The sequence below is a fragment of the Aphelocoma coerulescens genome, chromosome 2 (genome assembly GCF_041296385.1).
Source record: "Aphelocoma coerulescens isolate FSJ_1873_10779 chromosome 2, UR_Acoe_1.0, whole genome shotgun sequence".
In the NCBI taxonomy this organism is placed as follows: domain Eukaryota; kingdom Metazoa; phylum Chordata; class Aves; order Passeriformes; family Corvidae; genus Aphelocoma; species Aphelocoma coerulescens.
The window spans coordinates 61489311-61501564 of NC_091015.1; the positions used below are offsets into that span (position 1 = coordinate 61489311).

Genomic DNA, 12254 nt, shown 5'->3' on the forward strand with positions numbered 1-12254 from the left:
TAGATTTCACATAAATAACAGGCCCCACAGCACCAAAAAGCATACAGTTGAAGAAATCTGCAAATCTAACCCAATTGTGGTTGTGTGGTTTTCATGACTGACATCAGACTTCAAGCTTTGAAAAGACTATGAATATAAATTATCTGTGACCCTGGAACTCTCAAACTGATTCATCTGTCTATATTAGCTGGTGCTTCATAACAGATCGGAGAACAGGAAAGTAAAATCTATTTCCAGCATGTTACAGGGAGGAGGCTCTGTTGGAATCTTATCAACAAGTAAATCTGAGAAACAGAAGTTTCAGCATTGACTTTGAGGAGAATGAAGAAAGCCTGGAAACATCAGAAAAGCCCATTCCTCAGGAACAAATAATGACAAGGCAGTTAGTACAATCTCCTCACAGAATTTAGCTTGTAAAGCCTTAATGGGAGAAACTCTGAGTTTCAAGAAGGTTGGTCCAAATTCAATCTTCACTGGCTGCACAGACTTCTGAACACAGGACTCTAAGGTTACACATGAATAGCTGACATCAGTCACACAGACAGCATAAAAACATTTAGAATGTCTAGATATCTACAAGCCAATCATGAAACCTATCAGGGTAATTAAAAACTGCTGGTCTCAGGCAATTATTTCCATAACAGGTTCAAGAAGTATTTCCAAGCACTGACTGGATTGTTTATCTTTCCCTAGGGTCCTGCAATCTCGCCCTATTTACAATACTGCATGTGCAAACCTCTTCATTCATAGCATTTATTTCCTTCTGCAGGCCAAGAGACCCAATTTGTCTTTCTTAAAAATAAGAAAATTAAAAATGTCCAAAGGCTAAATAACATTCTGCATGCAAGAAGCTGGATTGATACGTGTAGTTGAAGAAATATCCTGTGTCTAACTGCTGCTGTTTTCTGAGTTAAATGCTAATCACTACAGAAATCATATTAGATGTCTTTCTGTGCTTCTATATGCCCAGGATACCTTCAAAAACCTGCCTCTTTCATGTTGAAATCTCTCAAGGCACAGAAGGACAAAATGAAGGGATCAAACTCAGCATATATGTTTTGCAGTAGAATTTATCACGTAAGAAAATTGCAACTCTTTGCAACAACAGTGTTTGTAACACATAAGAGCAAGGGCCTATTTCACCATCTCTGGACACAGAGGTCATAATGTTCAGCTTTGCCACCATGTGGGCAGAATGGTATGGGTTTGCACCTGCCTAGTTGGTCCACTGCCTGGAAGGCAAAAATACATCTCCACAAATAACAGCCTCCTAAATGAGAAGTTTATCCATGCTGTCTATTAAGATAGGACATAGGACAGACTGTATTTCTTCTTGAAAACTAGGAAGGCACCACATAATGTCTAATGAACAGGATTGCAGTGGGAGGTGAAAAGGCTGTAAGAACTAAGCTGCTCTCTTCCTGCTCATGTCAGTAGAGGAACAATCTAAAGCAAGGATCACTGTTAGCACCACTGCTGGAAGTGATAATACAAAAAAAATTCCAACAAGTCAGAAACCATGCTACTCCCAAGCAACGTCCCTTTTTCCCCTGGCAACTTTAACAGAGGTGATGGTACAACTGTTCTTGATCTCATGCCTGCTGTAAGCCAAGAAAAGGAGGATCTGTTTACAAGAATAGAGAAATGTGTACTATTTGCAATTTAAAAGGGGCCTGAACTGCCTCCCATTTCAAAAAAAAAGGACCTCTGAGAGGAGCCAGTGAGATTGACAAAGGAAACCATCATAGGAACAATCCCATGTGGTAGCATTTCTTTGACACAATGAAATCCCACAAGGGACCAAGTAATGCCCAGGGCTCAGAGCCCATGCTCCGCTGAACCACATCTGAAACTACCAAAGTGAAAACAGCTCCCAAAGACAGACGGATCTGGAGGCAGAAAGAGAAAATGAGGACATCACAATATGCTTTCAGAATTTTTGATAAAGAAACAAGATCAGCAATTTGTCTGTTTGCACACATACTTAGTAAGCTAAAATATCTGCTCACTCTGCTGGCCTTGCCCCAGACAAGCAGGGACACTCTGTCAGGGAAGAAAAGGGAAACTGCTTTCACTGGGTCTTTTTTAAGGCATGTGCTAGGAACAGAGCATCAGAGTGGCTCTCAGAGAACACTGTACACCTTCCAAGCACAATGCTGTGTGATGTACAGACAGGCCACACTTGCTTTTCTTAGAAAGGGACCAAGGAGATGAGGATTTGATTAAGCAGAGCTCTTATCCCTGTCCTTTTCACATTCACACAAAAGTAAACAAACATCAAGTCCCATGTAATGCCATCAGGACATTTTAATAGTAGTACTTCATCACGACTGCTTTTTCAGAGACTGCTCTTGTATTTATGTTTACCCCCTCTCTTCCTTTTCACAACTTTCTTCCCCACCTCTTCCCAGAATTAGCAATATTTGTATGTACTCTAGTCTAAACTGGCAGCTTTTGTTTTGCTTTTCCATTTTTTTTATTGCTCTGAAACAATTGTTCAGTTCTGCATAAAATGTTCTTACCATTCCAGGTGATTTTCAACAAAGGCAGACATGGGGCTGATCTGTACAGTGTAAGTGTCGTTGGCTGAATACTCAAACAGCCCATAATAGGGATTGAAGAGCTCCTGAGACAGAAGGAAAAAGAATTCTCGGGAGGGGCCACTGTAGTCCAACCTGGAAAGAAAAACATAGGAAAGATAAAATGAGGCTCCTTACCATTTGAGCGGATTTCCCAGGTTTGCCTACACTGGTTCCTGTCTTAACACAGTGGCCTGTGCAGTCAAGTGTTTCTAACATGATTTATCTCTCCTTTCAAAACTTGATTCTGAGACATGAACAAGTTGTGATGCCAAAACTTCACCAGTATCCAGGTTGACGTGGGAGGAACCATAACTGGGATACGTCCCCTAAGTAGTTTATTTTCCTTTGTTCCAAAAGTTTAGCAAACCAGAGGTACAAGGCTCAGCCTTGCCTCAGCTGGCTGGCTGGCAGAAGGGTAGCTTCTTAGTGAGTGGGTTTGAACTGCCTGTGAACACTTGACTGTCTGGGTTCACACACCAGACAGCCTCATCTAAAGCAGAAATTGCTCTGACTCTCCTACACCGAGATGTACCAAATTCTTGCCCCAAGGATGCTTTCTTAGCTATAGGTATAACCTAAAGGTTTATGCTGAACTGTGGGGTATGCCCAGCCCCTGCCCTAGAGGGACGCCTTGCTGAGATAAGGAGATTGCTTAACCTCCCAGCAGGACCCCCCTGGGAAGGCAGCCACTTTTCAGCTACGGTGAGAAGAAGACAGACCCAGAATCCTCTGGGAGACCCTATGCAGATCTTTTGTAACCCACTGGCTTTTACCCTCTGACACCCACCCCCTGTATCCCTATAAAAGCTAGCCCTCTACCCCTGTGAGGGCAGAGAGAGCTCATCCCTGGCCTCCCCTTAGCTGGAGTATGGACTAATAAAGCTACCCCGTGCGGAACAGCTATACGGGTCTCTTGTCTCTCTCCTCCTAGTCTGGCCTGGAGACTGCCCTGCAGAGCAAAGAGCTGAAATCACGAGCTGACAATCACTAAGAGCTGACAGCTTCCCTGCAAGGGCACTCTGGCTACGGCTGAGGGAAGACACTGGGACCCGGGAAGACGGTTCCTCACAGGACCATCTCTCCGGACTGGTCACAGCTTCCTGGGTCAGAGCTACTGACCCCACACCAGCCGCATCACTGAACAAGACCAAGTCCCAGCAGAACTGTGTCTCTTAAGACAGAATGATGATTCCTTGCTTGTTCAATTCAAGCCCTACTACTTTTCTGCTATTTTCACGTGGTACACCTTAAGCTGTGCTTTGCTGTTGTACGAATTTGCTCTATAGAGAGCCTCTTTTTTTCCCTTTAATTTTTTAAACTCAACTTGGAAAAAAAAAGGAAAACGAGACCAAAAATTTTCCCTGAATGCATGAAATGAAAGCTGTGGTGGATTTATTAAAAACAGATCATTCTCTAATAATGATAGATAGGTTTTTCAATCTAAAATAAACCTACATGTAGCAATATGAAGAAATGATCTGTAGGCATATATCACGTGTGCCAAAAGATTTTCTGAGGTGGACACCTTCTACTTCCTTCTACTTAACAAACATAAAGTAAGTGGAAAGCTCTGCAATGGAATCAGAATGCTCTGTACTAAGAAGTTATAGAAGCATAAGTGAAAGGGGCTGAATGATTGATTTGTGCAACTAGAAAGATGACAAAGGGCAGATGGGCCCATCCTCCTGTGTTTTATGTCTGGAGATTCAGTACTTCTCTCTTTGAGGGGCTTTAGCTCTAGGATCATGAGATGACACTAAAGCCACACCTACAAAAGAGGGTGGCAACAAGCCCACGTGACCCACTAGTGCCAGCCATGGGACAGGTCTGGTTCTGTGGACATCAAAGTACTGGGTTAAGCCTGATAATGGCTGGAGTAAAGAACTACAAACAACATGTGTCTGATTCAAAATCCTCCAATGGAAGAGACTAGCTATTGCATTTCTGGGCAACACACTAACTCATCATAAAGCCTTTATAGTTCATTTTCAATGTCCTTTTTCTTTGAAACGTGGGAAACTCTGCCCATACAGCATCACGTGGCCATACAGCATCAACTCTTCACTAGGGAACTGGCATCTTGGAGTCCCTGCAGCAGAATGTATACTAGCATTAAGCAGCAGAAACCCTGGAGGAATGTATCTTCAGATGTAAATGAATCAGTGAAGAATGAATGAATTTGCACATCAAATTGGTTTGTAATTTCTCTTGAGGACAGCATGCCACGCAGAAAACAATATGACTTTGCCCAGTATTAGCATTCCAGAATGCTATTCCAAAAATACAAACTACAGAGTGCTACATGTTTATGCTTTACTTGCAAGCCAGAGGCAAAAACCAGCTGTGAAAGATGACCTCTGTTACACAATATTAAATCCATAGAGAATAAGAAGTAAGAGTGAAAAACCCGCTGATACTGAGGTCACCGAGTGACTCTTTGAGATTGGCAACTTCTGTTTTCCACAGGACGTAACCTGTCCTGACACAAGTTCAGCTTGGCAGAAGCCCTTCACTTGCCATGACATCTCCGAGCTGAGAGTGTCAGCAGTCGCTGGACACGCTGAGAGTTGCCTCAGGTACTGTCTGGTACCTTTGGAACTGAAATCCCACCCATGTGGTTTTTGAAAACAAGAAACTTTACATGCAAAGCTACTGAAATACAATTTCAGGCCTTTGTAATATGGCACACTGGAAACATGCACATAATGGTCTTTCCATTATAAAAGCGTGTGGATCAAGTCTCAATTACAATGAATCTCTTGAGGTGAGCCAGGGTGGCTTTGAAAGGTTGTGTTTACATCTGAAAACAAAAGGTCAGGGGCTGGCTTTCATCATACAAGAATGGCTTATGGATTGTAAGAGTGGTAGGAAGTTTCCTGAGAAAAGGCCTTCTCAAGAGACTTCTATTGCTTTCAGATTCCAACTGGATGAATTAAATTTTAAAGACTAAACAGCATTCATGTTTCTCACTTCAGGTGGAAACAAGAAACCCGCATATGGGTAACAAATGATCATTAGATGGCACACAAAGCAAAAATTTTTAAAGCAAAACCAGATACATCGTGAAGAGTTAGAGTAACAAAGTGGATAAAGGTCTGCTCTCTAATTATAGTTCTGAGACTGATTCAATGTGTAAACATTGGCCTGTAGCTGAGTTTTCCCTTCCAGCCTGTCAAAATATCTATGGCAAACAAGATGATGTTAGATTTAACCACTCAAATTGTCACTTTGAGATGCCTGGATGGAAGGTGTTATAGGAAAATGAAGCATTATTGTTATTGTTATTTTTAACAAATGTTTGAGTTGATTAAGATGAATCACTTACTCAGAGGTAAAACAAAACCAAAGAAACATTACATAACAAGAGAGGCTCAGCCTTAGTCAACTTGGTGTTTTGCAACACAACAGCTACTTCAGAACCGAAAGCATTCTGTGGTTCCCTACCCTTCCTCGCCGACAAACGTGACGTAGAGTTTGTTCCGCTGGAGCTCCTTGCGTGAGTATGCCATTACCTGGTTGAAGGTGCCTTCCAGCAAGTGGTCACGCCGTATAATTAACCTGCAAAGGGTGGCAGAAATAAAGATCTGATTATTGAGTCTTGTGTGAGCTTGTGAGGCTGAAGGTAAACAACAGCTGTAAAGAGAGACATTGGTTCTCAGAGAACTTAATAAAACGGCATCTGCCAGTGCATGTGCTACTTGACCATTACGGGTTTTCAGGAGTTGTTCCATCAGACTTTCCTATGTGCCTCCAAGGTGAATTTCCTCACAATGTCATGATTAGGTTAAAAGTGCTGCTCTACTGCTAAGACTCTCTGCAACAAACCATACATACAAATTTCTGTGGTAGAGTGGGCTGTGAGCTTCCTGTGTATATGAAGTCACAGCTTTCTGGAATTGGCCCCAAACACTTCCTGGATTTAATCCAGTGAATGTCCATGGAAATACTGCTTCTGTAGTGGGGGAAGCAAAAGGAGTTATCAGCCTCTGTTTATATAACACATCTCTCACTCCCATACTAATCTCTAAAACAACTTAATGAATAGTACTTTTACACACCATCTGTGCAAGAAATCCTTCTTGTTCATATATTCACGGACATTTTAAGACAGACCTTCTAAAATATATTTCATGTCTGCCTTGGACCCATGTAGCAGGACACCAAAATGGGTAACCACCAGCTAGGATTCCTCAGCTCTGTAAGATTATTTTGTTGATGATATTTGCCTGGAATAAATTGCTTGGCTTCATACTTTTTTGTTTTTCACAACAGATGTCCTTTGGTAGGAAGCCAGCCTGAGGCATAAATTCAACCAGATGCCCAGGAAATACCTTACAAACACACAGCCCTTTGGCAAAGTTGGATAACTAGATGGAGCACAAGTAGGTACAGACTCAAAAGCCAACTAACAAGACATGTGGAAAGAAACTCCATGACCAAATGAGAGAGAACCCCACAATACATGAAGACTGGCACTGAAGAAATCTCTCCAGTTCAAATCCAGGAGGGCTACCAACACAAAGAACTATGGGAAGTTAAACCTGCATGTACAGACTAACTTCTGTAGGATCATGTTCTGGTCCTGAGTTACACTGATATGTAGATCCAAAGAATTTGGAGTCATCCCGTCATTACAATGATACAGTTGTTGGTAATACCTGGTGGATGTTTGCTTTGAAGGATAATTCTCCTACTGGCAAATTATAGGTAGGAATGTGAACATCCCTGCTAAATAGGTAGGAAGTGGGAGTGTAAGAGAATATGAATCTTTAAAAAGTAAAACTTCCACACAAAAGCCTCTTGAAGGTCACTCTTTTGCAGGGTATATGAAGATCGTATCTCGCCCTGATGGTTATGTAAAAAATGCAATCTACAGGGTGTTTCACACTCCCTATCACTGTCTTCATGGATAATGAATGAAAAAAGACAAAGCTATTGACATGTTAGACTAATTGAGAGACTAATACTCACTTAATTTTCCCTGGACCTTGCCCATATCCTTTGGCTTCAAGTTTTCGATAGAAATTGCGCAGCTTGGCTTCAAAGTCCCTCCTGTATGGAGAAGGTGCTCTTGCGCTTGCTCGCTGCAGCCCTGGAGGGAAAATGAACAGCATCCTAAGGTGTAAGGGCCTTGACATTCTTCCAAATCATGCAGCTTATGTTTCCAGACAGAACTGGTTAATAAATGTGTTAGGAACTTTTTACCAGGAATACAGTGCACTCAGTGATATTTTTGTTCTATCTGGCATCAATAGAGTTAAAGTTCCTGTAATTCAATGATTGCAATGAACTTCCAGGGACTGTATCCTCTTCACTAAAAGTACTGTTAAGCTCACCTTGTGTGTGCCCTTGTGTAGCCTCAGCCTTTAGCTGTGATTGACCTGAATGGAAACTGAAGGATCAGAAAGGCATGAGAAAGACTGACATGCATATCTGCCTCTCATGGTCAGTGGCATTTAAGTCTTCTTTTTCTTTTGCACTTTCACGCGATCTCTCTCCTCTGCACTGTACAGGAGATCTTACTTGGCAGGATTAAACCTCTAAACTCAGAGCAATACTTCTCACTGGAGCCTGGCACCCCAGCCAAGCTCAGAGTCGGGTTTCCCCGGGTTAATCTGACTGTATATTAAACACTTCCAGCTATCAACACAAAACCCCTTTGTGGCATCAAAAAGGATTTCTGTCAGCAAGAAATACTACATTTCCCTATTATGATTCACACATAGAGCAGGTTTTTTAGCAATTTGGAACCTGTTTTGTTTTGAAGGCTGCATTCTCCAAGTAGCTAATTATTCTTTTTGTATAAACAAGTGCCATGCCATAAAGGGCCAAAGAACAGATTCATGAAATCCCATTTCCCTATCTCATTACAAAAGACAATAAAAACAAGCCCTTTCATGAGAAATCTGGCAGCAGGTGCTCCACAGGAAAGAAAAAGAACCCCACCACATTTAGTGGGAGCCCAAAGTATTATGGTTGCCATGAGGGAAGGACATTATTGTCTCTGCTGGTAAGACAGGCATATTTACATGCAGTGCAAAGAGAATCCCTTGCAACACTTCTTTCTTCTGTTGGCCTTTTGTTTTCCCCCAGGACAAAAGAGAAGGGGTGCTCTCATGGGCTCTATAACCAGGACAGAAATCAGCAAGAAGACAGTGTGTTGCTGGAAACGAGTACTTGCCCTTCTTGGGTTTCACAAGAACAGTCTCCTAAGTCACCTTTGTGCCAAATACTTGGAGTTTTGTCCTGTAGGAGAGACTTGCTTATGACCTGTCCTGACGTAGATGAAGGGAACTGTATTAACAATGGTGTCAAAATTCATTAATGCAAATAGGACATTCTGACAAAACACTGTCCTCCTGTAGAAAAGGGTTTAGTATGTAACATCTTCGCATCAAAAACCTTTCTGTTTTCCACAGCCACATCCAAGATTTGAATTTCTCTTGTCCCTTATCTTTGTTTGAAATCAGATAATTTAAATGAATGTTCAAAAAGCGCAGCCAAAAATGGATTTCTTCAGATCATATTTGTGTTGATTGTCTCAAAATGGCCACTGGACACAGCCACGCCGTGAGACTGTGGTGGGGGTTATGTATCTTGGCAAAAGGGAGACATTAGCTCCTCAAATTTCTATAGCATAAACAGTAACTACAGAGATGTAGCACAGCTGGAAATAACCTTCTCAGACAGCATGTCTTTCTGGAAAATATGTTTCCTGTCAAACCTAAGTTAATGGGCTCAACATGGGAGGTCAGGCTAGATGATGAAGATGATCCCCTCAGGTCTTAAAATAGATGTGCCTTGGGAAGAAGAGAAGTTTTTGGAACACTGAGTGGAGGAGACTGAACTTTACAGGAGTACTGGAAGTACTGCAATACACCCCCAATTTGGAAGTTGCTCTTTGCTGCTGTCACATAATATGAATGTGCTTCCAGGTCAGTGACTTAAGCTTGGAGTACATCATTCTCTTATCCTAATCCTTTCCAATGATATAAAAAGCAGGAAAATACCTTCTTCCATATGGGCAATTTCTGATCTGTGTTTCAGCTACTGCCAGCACTTCAATAGATACACAGCAGCACTGGAAACTGATCCAGCAAAAAAAAGCACCTGGGATCAGTTCGGAGTGGGCACTGGAAGCAGGCTGACAGCTGATGCTGGCTCTGGATCTGCCCCTTTCCATTTATTAGGAGAAATACCACAAATGCATGATTTTGTCCTAATTTCCCCATCTCCTTACCTGGAGAGTTTTGGGGTGATGAACAGGGTGAGCAGCGAGGAGAAAAACTGTAACCCGGATGGAAGGCAGCCTGCAGTGGTATGTAGGACATAATATCCTCTTCAAAAAGGCTGCATGGAAAAAGTCATAGGGAGAAATTTAGTTCACATTCATCACATGAAGCAATGTAAATATGCAGTATGGTGCAGGTTCACTGTGTCAGATATTTGGGTGCATCTCTGAACTCATGGATTCAAAAAATCCATACATTTCCCAAAGACAGCCTGGTCACTAGTAATGAAGAACAAAATGAATTTTAATAGAGGTTTCATGCTAACACAATGGCTCAGCCCTCTGATGGAGAGCAAAGATGTGAGTACACAGGAACACCTTCAACATATCAGCAGAGAAGTAAAGATGCACACTGTCTCCCAGGCTGTTTTTCTCAGGTTATTTTCATGTAGTTCAGTGCTTTGACTGCTTGAATTAAAATGGTGGGAATAAGTTGTAAACTTCTTGCATTAGGCAGGGCAATTACAGCACACCAACTCTACCTGGGTAATGCAACATTTCCCATCTCAGACCAAGACAATAAAATAAGTCCTTATCTGTGCTGAGGAGAAGTAGGACCTAAAGACCAAGCTCCCTGCCTCCAGTAAAAACTGAGGCCTTATCTTCATTACCCAAAAAACACTCACTGCACTGGACATGGAGGTTTCACGCATGTGTGGTAGCACTGCTGTAGTAAAACTATCGATTTCATGAGCAGCTACATTATTGTACTGAGGAAGACAAGGGATTTTTTCCTCTCTTCTTTTTCTTTCTTTACAAAATAAGATTTTTTTTCCATTAAAAGGAAATGTTTTGATCTGATTCTTTCTTATCTGCTACTTGATGGTAACAGCCATACTGACCGAGCTGGCTGGATTTATTGCACTGATGAAGGGTGCCTTCCAGGAAATACAAATTGACAGATGTACTCTGGCTGAATCATTTTGGATGGCTATCAGTATGACCTGATTTAACAAAATCTTTTCAATTATGCTGACAAAGAGCCAGATAGTTTCTCTGGTACTGTAAGTAATGACATTATGCTATTGATCAAATTGATTACCTCAGCAGAATTACTAAATCTGCATCACACGACAACTTTTCAAGGCCATGTGTACCCTCTGTCCGAATGTAATGGATCTTCTCCCTGAAACATAAGTGATATTATGGAGAAGAGAAGAAAAAAAAATACAAAACCAGAAAAAAAATACATTATCATGGCATGAACCATGCATAGAGTTGTTATTCTTCGGTATTTTCCCAGTTTCTGTTTATCTCCTTACAAAGATGGCAAACATCCTATATGCCTGATTCATTTTCTAATCTCCCTAACAAACTTGCAAAAAAAAAAAAAATCTATCTCTATCACTCAGTTTACTGATCCAAAAAGAAGATATTTTATTCCCTATTTTAAAAGACAGAATGATTCTTAGTCCTCCAGTTTCATGTGTACACGTCAGGTCACCAACAGAAGAATACAACGCCTACAACGAAGATAGCACCTTTTGTTAACAGAATTTCCAATTAATATCTCTTCCTTTCCCTCTGTCAGTTCCATCTGGGAAATAACACTCTAATATATACTTGATATGAATTAATCACATAGAGGTTATATGGTGTAAATACGTGTTACATGTGTAAAACCCTACATTTTATTAATAGGGACTGGAAAACATAGGATAGGATCCTATCAGGAGATTAGGTCATGGAAGATACACATCTACACCCCAGCCTATCAGTGTGTTTCTAAAGCACTGCGATCTCCAAATATTTTTATTCTAGTATTAAGTCAAAATATTCTACCTCAAGTCAAGGATGTACTTTAGAACCCTGCAATCAAGGTCCATAAAAGATGGACATTTGCATCCTAGGAGTTTGCTTAATACCTGCTGCATCAGCATTGGACAGTAGCTTGGCTCACTCCTGGCTCAAGGTATTATCAGCAATGACCTGGAGGCAAAAGGCTCAATATCCTGTTACAAATCTCATTATGCACTGGCTAAGCTGTCTAGTCCCTATCACTGGTCAATTTTGTTCTCTGCTCAAAAGGAGAAAAAAGCATTATCTGTTCTCTGGGAAATGAGAATTCAAGTTACAGCTGAGAAAAAAAAAAAGTCTGGAATAATTTGATGGTGAAGATAAAAAATTCTCAGTTACAGAAATGTACATCTTGAATACTGAGAGTATTTTTCATTCTCTCTCATTTTTATTTGCATGTATCAATTCCTCCAGAAGGGAAGTCTAATCCTTACACCCAGAGGTAAATGACAAGTCAGTAAGGCTACTGGCAGAAAGCACACTGCAGGAATTTGGAGGTCCTGTCCTCCTTCAGCAGTCCTGCAGCCCCACCTCTGGCTGCACAGTACAACCTAAACTCAGGCAAACTCTCAGCTGGTGCATAT

The 12254-nt window shown here is 41.3% G+C and overlaps 1 protein-coding gene across 1 annotated transcript in view; it reads right to left on the reverse strand.

Moving 5' to 3' along the window:
- Nucleotides 1–12254, reverse strand: part of HECW1 (HECT, C2 and WW domain containing E3 ubiquitin protein ligase 1) — a 256870-nt gene that overhangs the window by 29503 nt on the left and 215113 nt on the right. Inside the window, exons 18-22 of the mRNA XM_069007777.1 lie at nt 10916–10999; nt 9823–9932; nt 7554–7674; nt 6027–6140; nt 2523–2675 (exon numbers count right to left, since the gene is read on the reverse strand). Of these exons, the coding sequence (XP_068863878.1) occupies nt 2523–2675; nt 6027–6140; nt 7554–7674; nt 9823–9932; nt 10916–10999 (582 nt within the window). The remainder of the gene's footprint in view (nt 1–2522; nt 2676–6026; nt 6141–7553; nt 7675–9822; nt 9933–10915; nt 11000–12254) is intronic.